At 44.5% G+C, this 19,194-nt stretch overlaps 1 protein-coding gene across 5 annotated transcripts in view; it reads left to right on the top strand.

Annotated features, from left to right (window-relative positions):
- Window positions 1-17,522, top strand: part of LOC141141169 (catechol O-methyltransferase-like) — a 134,223-nt gene extending 116,701 nt beyond the window's left edge. For all 5 annotated transcript variants that reach the window (XM_073628873.1, XM_073628887.1, XM_073628882.1 and 2 more), the window contains exons 4-5: window positions 7,369-7,500; window positions 16,487-17,522. In XM_073628873.1, coding sequence (XP_073484974.1) covers window positions 7,369-7,500; window positions 16,487-16,666 — 312 coding nt within the window. In that variant the 3' untranslated portion in view covers window positions 16,667-17,522. The remainder of the gene's footprint in view (window positions 1-7,368; window positions 7,501-16,486) is intronic.
- Window positions 17,523-19,194: the final 1,672 nt, after the last annotated feature.

The following is a 19,194-nucleotide window of genomic DNA, read 5'->3' as shown; positions in this document are numbered from 1 at the left end:
CTCACCCAAAGGAGAAGTAACACTGGAGCGAACCGTAGCCAGAATACGATCAGAAGGAATCATAGGAACCGTAACCGACTCCAACTTGGAAGTGGAGGAAAATTGTCGTGACAAGGCGTCAGCCCTTACATTCTTAGTACCAGGTAAGAATGAGACAATGTAATTGAAACTTGACAAGAAAAGAGCCCATCGCGCCCTTCTGGGAGAGAGGCGTTTAGCCTCAGACAAGAATGTGAGATTCTTATGGTCAGTGAGAATGAGAACTGGCACAGTGGTACCTTCGAGGTGATGTCTCCATTCTTTCAGGGCTAAAATGATCGCCAACAGCTCTCTGTCACCAATCTCGTAATTGCACTCCACAGGTGACAATTTCTTGGAAAAGTAGCCACAAGAATGCATAGCACTCTCAGAGGTAGGACGTTGAGACAGAAGGGCGCCAACACTAGTCTCAGAAGCATCAACCTCAAGGATAAAAGGTAACGTAGGATCAGGATGTGCCAACACAGGAGCAGAAACAAAGGCAGCCTTGAGACTTTCAAAGGCCTGAATGGACTCCGGAGACCAACTCTGTGGGTTACCGTTCTTTCTGGTCATATCGGTCAGGGGCTTGACCAGAGACGAGAAGTTACGAATAAACTTCTGACAAGCTCCGATCGTACATTTTCCGTCGGAAAGTCCGATTGTGTGTACAGGGCATAACAGTGTAAATTTGCTGCCCCCTCAAAATAACTCAACACACAGCCATTAATGTCTAAATCGCTGGCAACAAAAGTGAGTACACCCCTAAGTGAAAATATCCAAATTGGGCCCAAAGTGTCAATATTTTGTGTGGCCACCATTATTTTCCAGCACTACCTTAACCCCCTTGGGCATTGAGTTCACCAGAGCTTCACAGGTTACCACTGGAGCAGTGGCGGCCCATCCATAGGGGGTGCACGGGCGCACTATGGGAAGCGCCACGTCAATGCAATCACGAGGTTGCAGACGAGGCGCTTCATTTGCAGGATTTTACTTGCTTTGTGGCACATTCCATCGTGCCGAACAACTTCCGCCCGTAGTATCACTACGGGCGGGTGCTTTGTTGTTCTAGTTAAGAGGTTACTTCCAGTTTCCCTGTGCCAGAGGGAAACCGAAAGTGACGTCTGAAGCTCCGTGGAACGCACGGCCCGAGCGGAGCTGGCAAGTAAGGCTCTAAGGTTGCAAAATTGGTAAACTGCGAGCTCAACTCAGCTGTGTTCATTCGCTTTCCTAACACTGAACCGCCTCTCCACCAATCAGGTGCTCGGGTCTGTTACCTGTCAACTGATTGGCTGAAATGACAGGCACCGCTATTGGACGCCTATGGAGGAGAGCACAGGAGATGAGGCAGGAGAGGAGACGCACGAAGGACCCCGCTCGTCGCTGTCACCCGATGCCCCACAGACACAGGGTAAGCGGGTGGGGAGCACACTGGCAACATATGATGGACACACTGGCAGCATATGATGGGCACACTGGCAGCATTTGATGGGCACACTGGCAGCATTTGATGGGCACACTGGCAGCATATGATGGGCAGTTGGGCACACTGGCAGCGTTTGATGAGCACACTGGCAGCATTTGATGGCACAGTGGCAGCGCTTGATGGGCACAGTGGCAGCGTTTGGCACACTAGCTGCATTTGATGGCACAGTGGCTGTGTTTGATGGCACAGTGGCAGCATTTGATGGGCACACTGGCAGCATATGATGGGCAGTTGGGCACACTGGCAGCATTTGATGGGCACACTGGCAGCAGTTGATGGCACAATGGCAGCGTTTGATGGGCACAGTGGCAGCGTTTGGCACAGTGGCTGCGTTTGATGGCACAGTGGCTGCAATTGATGGTTATTTTTTCACAATTTTTTCAGTTTGTTTGCACCCCCCAAAAAATTTTGAGCACCAGCCGCCACTGCACTGGAGTCCTCTTCCACTCCTCCATGACGACATCAGAGAGCTGGTGGATGTTAGAGACCTTGTGCTCCTCCACCTTCCATTTCAGGATGCCCAACAGATGCTCAATAGGGTTTAGGTCTAGAGACATGCTTGGCCAGTCCATCACCTTTACCCTCAGCTTCTTTAGCAAGGCAATGGTCATCTTGAAGGTGTGTTTGGGGTCGTTATCATGTTGGAATACTGCCCTGCAGCCCAGTCTCTGAAGGGAGGGGATCATGCTCTGCTTCAGTATGTCACAGTACATGTTGGCATTCATGGTTCCCTCAATGAACTGTAGCTCCAAAGTTCTGGCAGCATTCATGCAGCCCCAGACCATGACACTCCCACCACAATGCTTGACTGTAGGAGACACACTTGTCTTTGTACTCCTCACCTGGTTGCCGCCACACACGCTTGACACCATCTGAACCAAATAAGTTTATCTTGGTCTCATCAGACCACGGGACATGGTTCCAGTAATCCATGTCCTTAGTCTGCTTGTCTTCAGCAAACTTTTTGCGGGCTTTCTTGTGTATCATCTTTAGAAGAGGCTTCTGGGATGACAGCCATGCAGACCAATTTGATGCAGTGTGCGGCGTATGGTCTGAGCACTGACAGGATGACCCCCACCCCTTCAACCTCTGCAGCAATGCTGGCAGCACTCATACGACTATTTCCCAAAGACGACCACTGGATATGACGCTGAGCACATGCACTCAACTTCTTTGGTTGACCATGGCAAGGTCTGTCCTGAGTGGAACCTGTCCTGTTAAACCTCTGTATGGTTTTGGCCACTGTGCTGCAGCTCAGTTTCAGGGTCTTGGCAATCTTCTTATAGCTTAGGCCATCTCGATGTAGAGCAACAATTCTTTTTTTCAGATCCTCAGAGAGTTATTTGCCATGAGGTGCCATGTTGAACTTCCAGTAACCAGTATGAGAGAGTGAGAGCAATAACCCCAAATTTAACACACCTGCTCTCCATTCACACCTGAGACCTTGTAACAATAAGGAGTCACATAACACCGAGGAGGGAAAATGGCTAATTGGGCCCAATTTGGACATTTTCACTTAGGGGTGCACTCACTTTTGTTGGCAGCAGTTTAGACGTTAATGGCTGTGTGCTGAGTTATTTTGAAAGGACAGCAAATTTACTCTGTTATACAAGCTGTACATTCACTACTTTACATTGTATGAAACTGTCATTTCTTTAGTGTTGTCACATGAAAAGATATAATAAAATATTTACAAAAACGTGAGGGGTGTTCTCACTTTTGTGAGATACTGTATATATAATTACATTGGTCCAAGCTAGACCAGTGTAACTATGTATAACATGCCAATGCCTGGCATTAAATGTTATTAGTGTAAGTACCCAAATTTGTCTTGATATCAGGTTTCTGAAATTCACATGCACAGCAATTTCCCAGAATGGAAGAGGCAGAGCCATCAATAGGAAGCAATCAGGCTCTGCTGCTGCTGAGTTCTTGACCGTGATGTACTGCTGCTTCTGTAGTGGAGGTCAAATGCTAGTGTAAGTAGCTAAATCTGTATTCGTATCAGACTCTTCAGGTATCAGGTACAACAGCTGTCAGGCTGAGAAAGGGAGGGCTAGCACTAGAACCCAGTCAGGTGCGTTGCAATATACTGTACATGTACTGATAAAGAACATTCTGACAGGAGGGGAGAGCAAATTTATGACTCCACTGCTGCTTCTTCGATAACCATTCAGCAATCTGGGGGGAAGGGGAGTTGTTCTTGACTAAGTTGTGCTGCTGCAGTTGAGGCCAAGAACCTGGATCTGATGTCTGCCAGGGGAGCCTGGATCATCAAATCACCTGCACATAGTTAGTTATACAGGGATCAGCTTTATGCTTAAAAATGTTTATATTTTTGATTTAAAATATCTTTTATCCCATACCAAACCATCTAACAATACTGTTGTAGCCACCCTGGCGGTATGATTATGTCAGATTTTTGCGTCTCAAAGCGGTACATTGTTTTGGAAATTTAGCGTTTTATATTGTAGGCCTTTAATTCTTAGTAATAACACACTTAAATCTGTCCAAACAAGAGTCTAGAAGACATCCCAGGTATGATAAAGTTTGAAACACAAAATCATAAATTATAATATAATAGATAACTATAAATAATTATATAAAATAATAATATAATAAGACCTCCTGCTTTCTCAAGACCTCCTGCTCTCTAGCTCCCTCATCACCTCCTCCTTTGCTCGCCTCCAGGACTTTTCCAAAGCCTCGCCAATCCTTGCCTTACCCCAATCTGTCCACTTTTCTCCTTCTCTATTAGCTTTTAGATGATCCCTGAAAACCCTTCTCTTCAGAGAAGCCTACCCTACCCACACTTAACAACTGTATTTTCATTTTCTCCATCAGCTCACCCCCCCACAGTTATTATCTTTTGTTTCCACTTGACCCTCCCCTCTAGATTGTAAGCTCTAACAAGCAGGGCCCTCTGATCCCTCCTGTATTGATTTGTATTGTAAGTGTACTGTCTGTCCTCATGTTGTAAAGCGCTGTGCAAACTGTTGGCGCTATATAAATCCTGTATAATAATAATAAAATAAATTTCCTCACAATTCACTATCGCTCAATTCTGCAATTGTTCTAATTTACTATTGCTGTTTTCTAGCTTGTCTAAAACCACTTTTGACGTAAAGGGACACTTTTTGGTTGCCATGGACAATCTCAAGTTTCCAGGCAGAAATAACAGTACTGTAAAACCTTGGATTGAGAGCATAATTTGTTCCAGAAACATGCTTGTAATCCAAAGCACTTGTATGTCAAAGCAAATTTCCCCATAAGAAATAATGGAAACTCAGATGATTCGTTCCACAACCATTGATTCATAAGTCCTTCAGTATATAGTCCATATAAAAAGATTATAGCAATGTGATGGTTGTGTAACCATAAAATGTCCATCCACAAATGGAAGTCTCCACAAGGGGATTAGAAGCAAAATCCAGCAGGAGCTACAGTGAATAAAAGAGAAGAGAGGCGCCTCTAAGTGTAGCAATATGGTTACATTTAATAAAGGTACAACATTTAGCAACTCACATGGTTGATGATTAAAAGTGGCACATCTAAGTATGCAAGCATCTGGGGTAAAGCTGTCCACATAGACGGTCCACTGCATCTCCGGCTCTCATCGCTGTCAGTCTGCAATCGTGACCAGGAAGACTACCTTGCAGTAGAGAAATTTAAAAAGCGAGGCTTGAAGCACTTGTGGAGCACAGCCTGGAAGGGATGATGGTGGTGCGGAGGATGGTCTATGTGGACAGCTTTACTCCGGATGCCTGCATACTTAGATGTGCCTGTTTTAATCATTAACCATTTGACTTGCTAAATGTCGTACCTTAATAATTGTAACCATATTGCTACACTTCTGTTCAATGTTATACTCGGTTGTGACATGACACTACTTGTATATCAAGACATCGCTTGTATATCAAGTCAAAATTTATTAAAAACTTTTGCTTGTCTTGCAAAATGCTCTCAAACCAAGTTACTCTCAAACCAAGGTTTTACTGTATATATAATATAAAACTGCATGTAGGGCACTGGACAAAGCACTAGGTACAAAAGGGATGTGAAATGATTTGATACAGTAATGTAATCTGTAAGATTACAGTGTACTGTATATGTTTATGTTTTGTGTACTTTTAGAATTTGCCGCCGGGCTCCGCCCCATGTGTCGCGACGCTCGCAGGGAACGGAGCCCCGAACACAGAGGCATCGGGCGGAGTACACAGCCCGCAGACACAGCAGGGGGACATCGCAGGATCCTGGGGTCAAGGTAAGTAACCTGCACCAGGATTCTGCAATGCAATCCCGAGTGTGGCTCGGGTTTACCGTTGATGGTACTGAAATTTAACGCCGAGCCACAGTCGGGAATACCACCAGGGAGGTTAAAGAACACTGATGGGCATATTTTTAAAGCAGTGAATGGGACTTTTAGTAAACATTCGATGGTGGTGTCTTTTAAAACGCATGCACCAGGAAGATTCACCTTTAGTGAATGTTAGATTCACTGCTTTATAAATATAAACCCAAATGTGTTTGGTATTCCTGCCTGCAGTTTAATGTATTCAATCTGATTCCAGTTACCACAATGATAAAGTAGAACTGTAGCGCACGCAAGTAATATAAACTAAAACTAATATTGGAAAATCAGCACTATAGCTACATTGTACTGTATGCTTATATCATTCCCTGCCCAATTTTCAGGGCACTGCCCACTTTTCAGGGCTCTGCCATGAGGACACTGAATTTTGGATGGCTTCTACCTGTATAGGTGCACCCCTTCACCTTAGCAGAGTGTTTTTTATTAAAACATAACATAAGGAGTATTTTCTTTTATTTTCATAGAGTTCAGTTTTAAATGACCCTTTCTTGACTGCAAATTGATTTCATTTTCTAGGCTTTTAGACAATTGAGTTCTCCTTTTCCAATGTTGGAGTAAACCGTGGCGAGGAAGAGACCTAACCCATGCAAGTTAGTCAAGGATGTAAAAGTCATGCAGTAAGTTTAAAGGGCAGCACAGTGGCTTAGTGGTTAGTGCTTCTTCTGTACAGCACTGCGATGCCTGGCTGAAATCCTGGTGAGGACACTATTTGCATGGAGTTTTTTATGTTTTAGCTGTGCTTTTGTGGGTTTCCTCCCACACTCCAAAGACAAGCTCAAAGGTTGATTGGCTCTTTTCAAGATTAACTCTGGCATGTGTGTGTATGTGTGCATGTGAGTTATGGTACACACGGGCGGACTTTTCGACGGACTAGGTCTGGTGGACTTTTCGACTGACTTTCCGACGGACTTTCCGAATGAACGGACTTGCCTACACACGATCACACCAAAGTCCGACGGATTCGTACGTGATGACATACGACCGGACTAAAACAAGGAAGTTGATAGCCAATAGCTGCCCTAGCATCGGTTTTTGTCCGTCGGACTAGCATACAGGCGACCATACTCGAGTCCGTTGGAAAGATTTGAAACATGTTTCATTTCTAGGCCCGTCGAACTTTTGGGGGAAAAACAGTCCACTGGAGCCCACACATGATCGAATTATCCGATGGACTCCGGTCCTCCGGACCAAGTCTGCCGCAGAGTCTGCTCCTGTGTACGCGGCATTTGGAAACTTAGATTACAAAACTCCTTGAGGGCAGGGGCTGATGTGAATGTACAATATGTAAAGAGCTGCATAAATTGTCAGGGCTTTATACATACTTATCATAAATAAAGGGAAACTGACATATATGTAGGAAGATCATGGAATCCTGGAGCAGATATCTTTTGCAGTAATCACTTTTGCTTATATAATATATACTGTAATATGTAGCGTTCAGTAGTTTAGCAGTACCTATGCTGTGTTAAGAAAGTTTTCAATTGATTTTCAGGTTCAGGTATTGGAAGGCAACACACACGATATTATTCCCCAGCTAAAGAAGAAATATGAAGTGGACACTCTGGATTTTGTATTTGTGGATCACTGGAAGGAAAAATATTTAGCAGATACCCAACTTCTGGAGGTCAGTGGTAGCCCATGTACCAAGTACATCCGTATTATCTGATTAGAATTGCTATAGGAAGAATGCATGATCAGACAAAATGCATATGATTTCTATTCATGCCATTTCCCATGTTACCAACAATGCCATATTTTTCACAATCGTGATTCATACTTGCCTCCTCTCCAGTGCTGTCTCCTCACAGAAAGTCCTCTAAGCTCTAGCACCACTCATCTACTTGCTAGCTACTCGCTTGCGGGTTTTTTAAATTATAGTCATAGGGATGGAAATATGCGACCTTACCAGACCGTAATTTCATTTAAAGTCCCAAATTCTCCTCCCCTTTTTATGTCTCATCTTTCAAAGTGAATGTAGGCTCGGGACCAGGCTGGAGTTCCAGTTTAAACCTAGTCCCCAGTATTTCCTGTGGTCTCCCTGCAGCTGATATTTCTCTCATTACTGACTTACCATACCTTGTTCTACCCTATACCTCTGTGTGGAGGTAGCCACCTTGGTATAGGCTTTGCGTTCCTTCCTCTCCTCCAGCAAGGAGAACAGTAAGAAGCACAATAATGACATCACCAAATTTTCTAGAAACTCCTGTGCATACGACCTTATAGCTGTATATCTGCATTGCTGCCTTTGATCTCACGCTGCAGATATAAAGCTATGAGGCTGTATGTATAAGCGTGTCTAGGCATACTCACATACCAGGATGTGCTCTGCTATTTTATTTTATTTTTTTGTAATTTAGCATTTACTAGCAAAACCTTTTCATTCTGAGCAGAGGGGATGTTTCAAGTTAAAGTGTATTCAAACCCAAGAACAAAACTGTAATATATTTCTTCCTATCAGTTCATAAATGTGGTGGTTGCTTTAGTTTTCTTTTTTTCAGAATGTTTTTTCTTTGTTTTTACGATATAGTATCTATAGGAAAGCACTATTGTCACTTTAGTCCACTTGCTCTGGATTTGGGCTTCAAAACACCTCCTCCTCTACTCATTTCCATAACTTAGGGGGAGGTGTTCTGTAGTGCTGACAGGTGAACTGGGCAGGGCTGATAACACTGCTTAAAGAGGAGCTCCATTCAACCTCCCCCCCCCAAAAAAATTAAATGTCAGCAGCTACAAATACTGTAGCTGCTGACTTTTTTTTTTTTTACAGAAGGAATGTTTATTGATACTGTCAGCAGATGTTACACAAAACAGGTTTTCAGTACATCATCCAAGGATATAGAACCAAGAAAGACATATTCAATGTAAGTAAATCAATCCATTTACATCCAGAAGATGATCAGATATAATGCAATGCCAGACCTGGGGGGATCGGGAGGGGGGGAGCAAAAAATGCCAACAGGAAGGGGGGAACAGATATTGGGTAGGCGGGGGGGGGGGGGTGGAGGGGGAACCGGAGGCAGGGAATCCTGGATTGGGATTACAGCATAAGGTGTCTAACCTCCACCTAGGCCGACCAAATTTTGTGGAACTTTTCCGGCAATTGCGGCCCATACACGTCATTTTGTAAACTGGCAGAATATAATTTATCAGCTTTTTCCAAATGGGGGTCAGGTGCCTTCCATCGAAGCAGTATAGTTTTCCGAGCATAGTATGCAGCATAAAATATGAAGAGTTTACTATGCATGTTTGCAGGTAAATTATCTGTCTTTCCTAACAGGAAGATCAGGGGGTCCAGTGTGAGGGGCACCCCACTGATCCTTTGAACGTCAGCAACCATCGCCTGCCAGAAGCTCTGAATTGACGAGCATGACCATACCATGTGTATGAAATTTCCCACCTCCCTTCGACATCGTGGGCAGAGGGCATTAGATGTGGGGTAGATAACCCAGATATGCCCTATGGAGGAATTTTAACTGGATAAATCGGTCTTTAGTGGAAATTATAAGGGGAATGTATTGTTGGAGGGTTTTGATCCAGTCTTTGTCTGTCAGGGCCAGTATATCACGTCGCCAAGCCTGAAGGGCCCTACCCGCCCCACTGCCCCCCGCACAGGTAAGCCTGAAAAAAATGGAGGAGAGCGTCCAGTCTATATTGCGGGCAATGAGAAGCCGTTCCACCGAGTGGGGCTCAAGGACGATGAGGAAACTGCGATCGAACAGAATGCCAAAAATCGAGTTTTCATCTCTGCAAAAGTGAGAAGACTACTATCACGCAGCGTCCTAACCCCATATCGAGCCCACACCTTTGGGTCGGGGATGGTCCGCAAATGAGGCAAAAACGGGTTACCCCACAGCGGAGTGTAAGGAGAGAATGCTCCAGTCCCCGTCATAGACAGGGAAGCTTGTCTCTACACCAAAGCCGTGGTCTCTTTGGGGGTGGTAATGTGGGGGTTGGATCTGGGTCCCCTATACACCAGGTTACTGAGTTCAGAGTATGAACCCAATATTGCGGCTTCAAAGTTAACTGCAGGGTTAGATGCTGTGCAAACCACCACCGCACAAACACCAAGACAGCTATCCAGTAATATTTTTTAAAGTTAGGTAACGCCAGCCCTCCTGATAAGGGGAGTTGGAGCGTGGCTCTAGTCACTCTGGGGACAGAGCTCTTCCAGACAAAAGAGCTGATGGCCTGGTCCAGTTTGCTAAAAAAAAGTTAGGCATACAAATCGGGGTGTGTCTAAACACGTGTCTAAACACGTATAGAAATTTAGGGAGAAAAGACATTTTAACTAAATTGACTCTACCTACTGGCGTAAGCAGCAGACTTTTCCAAATTACACACCTCCTAAGGAGGTTCTGGAAGACCGGGCATACATTGTCCTCCATGTATTTGGACAAATCTTTCTGGATAAGGATACTAAGGTACTTGAACTTATCCACTCATTGAAGGGAGGCAGGCAGATCAGCGGGAGAGGTCGCATGAGTCAAGGAGAATAGCACTGATTCATCCCAATTGATTTTGAATCTACCGAATACATAAATAATCTCCAGAGCAGCTGTCAAGGATTTGCGGGCATCACCTAGATAAAGGAGAGTGTCGTCTGCATACATAGACACTTTTTCCATCAGAGGGGGCACAGATATACTAACAACTGCAGAGGAGGCCTGGCGCATCATTGCCAGAGGTTCAATGGCCAGGGCAAAGAGAGCAGGGCAGAGCGGGCAACCTTGCCTGGTGCCTCAGTGGAGTGGGAAGGGCATGCCATTTGTACGGACCCGAGCCGTCGGGTTCAAGTATAGCAGTTTTAACCACTTAAGGACCAAGCCTCTTTTTGAGATTTGTTATTTACAAGTTAAAAGCTGTTTTTTTTTGCTAGAAAATTACTTAGAACCCCCAAACATTATACATTTTTTTTCTAACACCCTCGAGAATAAAATGGCGGTCGTTGCAATACTTTCTGTCACACTGTATTTGTGCAGCGGTCTTTCAAGCGCACTTTTTATGGAAATAAAAAAAAATAAAATAAAATAAAAAAATAAGACAACAGTAAAGTTAGCCCATTTTTTTTTATATTGTGAAAGATAATGTAAGTAAATTGATACCCAACATGTCATGCTTCAAAATTGCGCCCGCTCGTGGAATGGTGAGAAACTTGAGTTACAGAGGAGGTCTAGGGCTAGAATTATTGCTCTCGCTCTACCATTCGCGGCGATACCTCACATGTGTGGTTTGAACACTGTTTTCATATGCGAGCAGTACTCACGTATGCGTTTGCTTCTGCACATAAGCTCGGCGGGACAGGGCGCGTTTAAAAATATTACGGCTAGCACTGATAGGGGAAGGCACCCCTCACTGGACCCGCATACTCAAAGGGTTATTAGGAGCCAACCACTATGGGACTGTCTTTGGATATTTATCCTTCCGGCATGCAGCCGGCATGTTACAGGTTCTAATGAACGTTCTCCCCTAGTTGGCTCACTTATTACACTCTTTGATACCGGTAACTCAATACACGTACTATTCTTATATAGCCTTGGTCTGGCACATATGAAAATACGCTATTTGATCCTAGGGGCCATGGGTGCTACCTGAACCCAAAGTCATTCCTTGGGAATCCATACATGTACAAAATACTCACAACTCTCAATCCCCTGATGAAGGTACCAGAATACCGGAAACGCGACGGGTATCGGGGTACTCCCCCATGATTTTGATTCTGTATCAGTTGTGTATGGAATGATTTTTCATTTTGTATGTTATAGACGCTTTTACGTCTTTTTTAAATATATCAATAAAATATATATTTTTTATTCCAAGAGGTGGTGGTCTGTTAAAGTCCCAATCTAAGGGGGATTCTTGTTTCTATGGTTCAAAAAAATTACGGCGGTCCGTAAGTGGTTAACCACGATATAAAGACTGGCCCAAAACCACATTTGCGCAATGTCATCCATAATGAAGCTACCAACTCTGACCTGTCCCCCCCGTCCCCACCCGGTCGACCACAGTGAGTAACCTTATGAGGTTAATGTCTGTGCCCTTGCCTGGCATGAAGCCTGTCTGGTCCCCATGTATTAATGAGAGTATCACTTTGTTGAGTCGAACTGGCAAAAATTTAGTGAGAATCTTAGTGTCTACATTTAACAGGGATATGGGTTTGTAGGAAGAACAAAGTTCCGGATGCTTTCCCGGCTTAGGTATGACCACAAAGACCGCACGCGACATTGAGGGGGGCAAGGAGGAATCTGTAAGGGACCTCAGCAATACCTCATGAAATTTTGCCACTGGGTCTTAAAGAATTCAGCTGATAAACCGTCCTCTCCGGGGGTCCTGCCTGTCTGCATGGAGGCTATGGCACTCTGGATTTCCTTCAGTGTGAGCGGAGCATTAGGTCCCCCTCGCACCTTCTCAGGGAGCTCAGGGAACCGAACCGACTCCAAAAAGGTGTGCAGTTCAGCCAGGGTTTATCCAATCCTAGAGGAATACAGATCTGCATAGTAGGAAGCAAAGCGAAAGTTAATTTCTCCGGGATCGGATAATAGTCTCCCATCTATATCTCTAATATTGGCCACATGTGCAGATATCGTCTGTTCTCTGGAGAACTAGGCGAGTAGGCGACCCGTCCGCTCACCCTGTTTAAACACTCTCTGCGACTGCTATAATAACTGTTTCTTGGCCGCCGAGACTAAGAAGTTGGACCTCCCTCAACGCTACAGAGAGATCCATCCTTTTGCCTCGTCCCCAGTCAATGTATACTGAGTCTCCAGCAAATCTGAAAGAGTTATGGGCCGAGCCTATGGCGTCTGGTATTGTTACCTAATGTGTGTTTTAAAACTTTCCCAGCTAGAGCCCGAAGGGTCTGGCGGGGGAGGAAGTTGACAATACGACTAAATAGCCGATTCCACCACTGGCTCCACCCGCTCATCGGAAACCCAATACCTCGAAAGGCATCACAGGGATGCAGTCAGGGCCACCCTAGTGCGTAAGCTTAGAAGATTAGGGGCATGGTCTGAAATAATTCTGGGAAGGACCGATACCTCCCACACCCTAGCCATAACGGGGTTGCTGACATAGATTAAATCAATGCGTGAAATAGCAGAATAGGTCACAGAGTTACATATATATCTGCGGGTCTGAGGGTGCTTCCACCTCCAAACATTAATAAAGCTGAACGTGGAGGCCCAACATGAGAGCAGTGAGTCCGTGGCCGTATCTGGAGTTAATTTGTCAATCTTAGAGCAGGGGACCATGTTGAAATCCCCAGCCCGGATGACTACAGCGACCGGAAAGGTAGCCACCAGCTGCAACACCCTGGTGAGGAGAGCAACCGTGGCCAGGGGAGGGATATATAAGCCCACCAACACCATGGGCAGACTATCAATTATTGCATGTACTATTGCAAATTTACCCTCAGGGTCCAGATGCAGGTCCAGCAGATCAAATGGTAGGGTTTTCCGGACAAGTATACTGACCCCGCTAGCATGTGTAGAATATGTAGTGTGATAATAGTGACCCACCTTGGCTTCTTAAGGCTAAGCACTCTACTTCCCACTAGGTCCATTTCTTGGAGGATACAAACGTCAGGGTGGTAATTTTAAGGAAGTTAAAGACCAGGGCCCCTTTGATTTTGGAGTTTAATCCCATAACGTTCCAGGAAATCAGTGTCAGCTGGGACATGACAGTACCAAGGTAAATGGGAGGTAGGGCTGGACTACTGCATCAGGACCCCCATGGAGGACCCGATGTAGAATGTGAAGCCTGGGGGAGACAAAGGCCAACCCCGAACCCAGCTGCAACATCTGCCAAAAGCATATACAAAGCATTCCTTCCATAACAAAACAAAACCAAGAAAGATGGACATGAAAAAAATACCCCCAACCCCTACCCACCCTGTACATCCATCCAAACTAGGATGCACTTGGATCCCCGAACTGAACAAGGTTATAATCCACATAGGGACATGAACATCATTCAAGAAGGCAAGATCTAATCCAGGCACAAAGTGTTCTAGGCACAAGGTAGAGATGCCACCAACAGGGCGGAAAGCACAGGATATGTAAATTTACCTGGCCGAGGCTGGGGGCACTAACTTAGGAACAAGAAGGTGTGTAGTCCAGGTATCTTGAACAGGAACCAATGTGGAAATGCAGGACAGTGATATCCAGGGAGTCTGTCATTAGAAAAAGTAATATACCAGTCTCCCATAAGCAAGGCGGGTGACAGTCATCCATCATACCGGCTAGGTGTGCTCCAGTCACCGTGGACAGCAGTCGAAATCAGCCAACAAACAGTCCGCCCGGCAGCTTGGAGGACTGGGATAAACAGTAGAAACTGCACAGATCAGCAACAGGGGAGCATGGATCAGTTCCGCGCTGACCGCCTGGCGGTAGGGAGGTAACCAGGCCGCCAACATGGTGGCGAGTCAGGATCGGTGCAGTTCAAGGAATACAGAGAAACAGTAAGGCAGTACTCACATACTGTAGCTCAACCCGTCAGTATGAGGGCATCCGTCATCTAGGGAGGGAGAGTATTCACCCATTGAGCTGCTTCAGCAGGCGAAGTAAAGACACGGGTTGCTTCCCCATCCACCACCCGGAAGCGAGCGGACAATAACATGCTATACTTGCTCCCCTCCCCCCCCAAAAAAAAGTGCCATATGAAAAGGTGGAGTGTGGGAGGAGGAGGAAGAGTGGAACTTCCCCTTTTGGGTGAAGTTCTGCTTTAAGATTCTAGGGTAGTAGAGGAAGGAAGTACACAAATTTAGGACACACTAATGCCCTGTACACACGATAGGATTTTCTGATGGAAAATGTTTGATAGGACCTTGTTGTCAGAAATTCCAACCGTGTGTGGGCTCCATCACACATTTTCCATAGGAATTTCCGTCACACAAAATTTGAGATCTGGTTCTCAAATTTTCCAACAACAAAATCTGTTGTCGGAAATTCCGATCGTGTGTACACAATTCCAACGCACAAAGTGCCACGCATGCTCGGAATCAAGCAGAAGAGCAGCACTGGCTATTGAACTTCATTTTTCTCGGCTCATCATACGTGTTGTACATCACCGCGTTCTTGACGTTTGGAATGTCCGACCAACTTTGTGTGACCGTGTGTATGCAAGACAAGTTTGAGCCAACATCCGTCTGAAAAAATCCCATGGATTTTCTTGTCGGAAAATCCTATCGTGTGTACAGGGCATTACAGGTTTTATTTTTCATTCCAACCAACGCTAAAATAACAGCAGATCACAATACCAATACAAGCTATGTTGGTTCAGTGATCACCCCTGCTGTTCTGTTGAATTCTGACAGTGGGAAGGTTCTCCAGCTCCTCCCCTGCCAGAATTCACAGATCACAGATTCACAGAGCTGATCTGATGCTGGTTTTCCAGCATGTTTCTTCGACAACAGCCAGTTTCTGTGGAATAGACAGCTGTGCACACTGACCGAAATCGGCCAGTTCCTGCTGAACCAGACAATTTTCGGACAGTGTGTACCAGTGTGACAGTGTGTAGCTTTAGTGCACCTGTTCCAACATGCTAATTACCTGGGCACAAGTACTCTCCAGGAGACAGCCCATGCCCATGATCTGTTCTTCATTAATACGGCTGATAATACCATGTTCTCTTCTAGCTGGGAAGGTGACAGAATAAGCTTAAAGTGTTACTAAATCCAGTAATATGAAAACTGACCACAGGTTATAAATCTTCTTTTTACATTAATATACTGCCACTATATACCTTTTTGGATGATCTATATACCACGGTCAGTGATAAACTGCACAGTTTCTCCAGTGCTGAGAGTTTAGGTGGGAGGAGATTTCCACGACAGCCGGTATACACGCCCACATGTGTGATGACAATATCATGTGACCTGGCTAGCTCTGAGAACAAGTAAATGTTCTCTCCAGCATAAAAGACACAACTGAGCATGTGCAGGTCAGCTACCCTGCCTGTGTTAGCTGGCCTTCCCCAGATAGACAGTGCAGGAGGGAAGGATCTATGCATACAGGATTAAAGAGCCTTTGTACACAATGCAGAGGATTAAACCTTTAAGTTCCACAGTGGGTATAACAAGCATGCTATGCTGCATATACAGACTGATTTTACTGTTGTGGGTTTAGTAACACTTTAACATGGCATTATAAAAATATTCTCACACCTCCCAATCACTGTGCTCGGAAGACCACTGGCCCATTGGCAAATTGCAGGTAGTATGCGGGAAGGGCTAGCTCTCTACTTTTCTAGCGAATGTAGTAATTAGTATATTAAAGGAGAAGCTCCACTTGTCTGCCTCCTACCCCCTCCACTGCCACATTTGGCACTTTTTGAGGGGGAGTGGGTACCTGGTTTTGATAGGTACCTGCTCCCACTTTCTGCTCAGGATTCATTGCCCGTTTCCCTTAGTCAATTAAAGAATCAGCTCAGGTGAGGACACCACTGGATTTGTGTACAGGTAAGTGCCCTAATATTAAAAATTTCTGAAGGAGCCTGGTGCTTCTCTTTAAGCCCACAGGGTATCGAGGATTGAAGGATGTTTCTGTAGGCATGTACAAGCATATCTATGTGCTGATGCTAATCTAATAATTCTTTTTTTTTTTTTTTCTCTACAGAAATGTGGTTTGCTCAAAAAGGGCTCTGTAATCCTCGCAGACAATGTCATTGTTCCAGGGTCTCCAGACTTTTTGGAATACGTCCGTACTTCTGACCGCTATGACTGCACAAACTATCCATCCTTTTTGGAGTATATGAGTGAGAAAGATGCACTGGAGAAGGCTGTGTTTAGAGGATAGATGTTATTATAATGTAAATAGGTCAGAGGAGCCTTTAAAGAGCTCTGAGAACAAATGATACTCAGACCTCTTTGGTTTATGGCCCTTGTCATGGCACAGTGACTTCTTGCAAGGTCTTACGGTGGCCTTATATCTATAGAATTTTGTTAGAAAATGACTGTTTTTCAAACATTCTTTCAATTAACTTAGAGTTAAAGGGGACAATTTTACAAAGTGAGTTAAAAAGAAAATGGAAAATATTTATCAACTCTATCTCAACTAACAAATTTTTAATCAGTGAATTCTCAGAAGAGAAAAATTGTATGCGTATTAACTTGTCAAAGTTAATCTGGAAGTAGAACACCCACTCTACAAAAATCAAGACATTGACATGCAGTGGCGTACCTAACACATTTGGCACCCGAGGCCCCCCCCCCCTCCAAAAAAAAAATTACTATGAGTAAATATAACAGCTAAATTGTGGCCAGTGGGAGGAGCTTAATGAGGCATAGGTAAATAATACCTAAGCCTACTCCCCCATACTCATTACACACATGCCACAGTCCCTTTAACCATAAAATATGTTTTAATGACTGTGCCACAAGCCAGAGCCACACTAGCAGATCGCTCTTCAGTGAGCGTTTGACAGTGACGAGGAGACGTTGCTTTGCCTTCTTACTGCTTGCTTTAACCCCTTGTATCCCACACTAGCATGCCACAACTGCCTGGTTGTGGAGAGGTTGCAGAGCAGCCCCATTCACTTGAATGGGTTGTGCTTGGTAGCGCCTGCTAAAAGCGACAAGGGGTACAATTCCTGCTGTGGTATGTGTACACCTCCAGCTGCTGCCTCTGCAGCTAAAAGAGGAATGGTTGGGGGGATAATAAAAAACACTGAGTTTTACTTCCCTCCGACCACTAGTGTGAATGATCCCTAACAGACACATACAAACCTCAGCACACTCATTTTAATAAAGAATACTAATAAAACGTTTACATTAATACAGACCCCCCAGCACACATCCTTCAGCATAGACTGACCTCCCCGACACAATCCAACTCCCCCAGTACAGACAAACCCCTCAGTGCAGATAGAACACCCAGCACAGACTGACCCTCCCAGCACAGGCCTTTCAGCACAAATCGTCTGTCTGTTCAGCACCATCGAATGGTCCAATAAGTGATTTTATATTTTCTTGTTCAAGAGAAATTCTACAGGTGTAATGCCAGCATTAAAATTTCATAACGTTTATGTTAAAATGAATCAATACTACAAATATTAAAAGCACGTACAGTACTGTGCAGATGCTTTTCAGGCAGGTGTGAAGAAATGCAGTCAATTAAGAATGCTTTCAAAGATATATATTTTAATTGTTCCTTTTATCAACTTACAAAATGCAAAGTCAACGAAAAGAAGAAAAATCTAAATCAAATCAATATTTGGTGTGGCTACCCTTTTTGCTTCAAACTTGGCAGGTAGGTTGTTCCAAACATCTTGGATAACTAACCACAGATATTCTGTTGATGTAAGCTTTTTCAAATACTTCTTTCACTTCAAGTAATCCCTGACAGACTCAATGATGTTAAGATCAGGGCTCTGTGGGGGCCAAACCATCACTTCCAGGACTCCTTGTTCTTCTTTATGCTTAAAATACTTCTTAATGACATTGGCTGTATGTTTAGGGTTGTTTTCCTGCTGCAAAATAACTTTGAGGCCAGTCACATGCCTCTCTGATGGTATGGCATGATGGATAAATATCTGCCTGTATTTCTCAGCATTGAGAACACCATTGATTTGACAACATTAAGGATGAGTAGACACAGTGGTCAGCCAAGGAAACTTAATGCAGCAGATGAAAGACACATTGAAAGGCACATCATGCTTACTTCCCTTCAACATCAGAAGATGTCCAGCAGAGTCATCAGCACAGAACTGGCGGAAATCAGTGGGACCCAGATAAATCCTTCTACTGTCCGGAGAAGGCTGGCCAGAAGTGGTCTTCATGGAAGAATTGTGGCCAAAAAGCCATATTTTTGATGTGGAAACAAGGCTAAGTAAGCATGAAAACATAGAAACTGGGTTCCAATGCTGAGAAATACAGGAAGATACTTATCATGCCATACCCTCAGGGAGGCGTGTGATTGGCCCCAAATTTATTCTGCAGCAGGATAATGACCCCAAACATACAGCCAAGGTCATTAAGAACTGTATTCAGCATAAAGAAGACCAAGGAGTCCAGGAAGTGAGGGTTTGGCCCACACAGAGCCCTGATCTCAACATCATCTTGTCTGTCTGGGATTACATGAAGAGACAGAAGGATTTGAAGCAGCCTACATCCACAGAAGATCTGTGGTTAGTTCTCCAAGATGTTTGAAACAACCTACCTGCCGAGTGCCTTCAAAAACTGCGCAAGTGTACCTAGCAAAAATTGGTGCTTTTTTTGAAGGCAAAGGGTGGTCACACCAAATATTGATTTGGATTTTGCTGAAAGCATGCAATGCTGAAAGCATTCTTAATTTACTGCATTTTGCATTTTTGCACAGTACTGCAT

Source organism: Aquarana catesbeiana, linkage group LG01 (assembly GCF_042186555.1).
Source record: "Aquarana catesbeiana isolate 2022-GZ linkage group LG01, ASM4218655v1, whole genome shotgun sequence".
Lineage (NCBI taxonomy): Eukaryota > Metazoa > Chordata > Amphibia > Anura > Ranidae > Aquarana > Aquarana catesbeiana.
The sequence above is the reverse complement of the archived record's forward strand: the minus strand, read 5'-3'. Positions and strand labels throughout refer to the sequence as shown.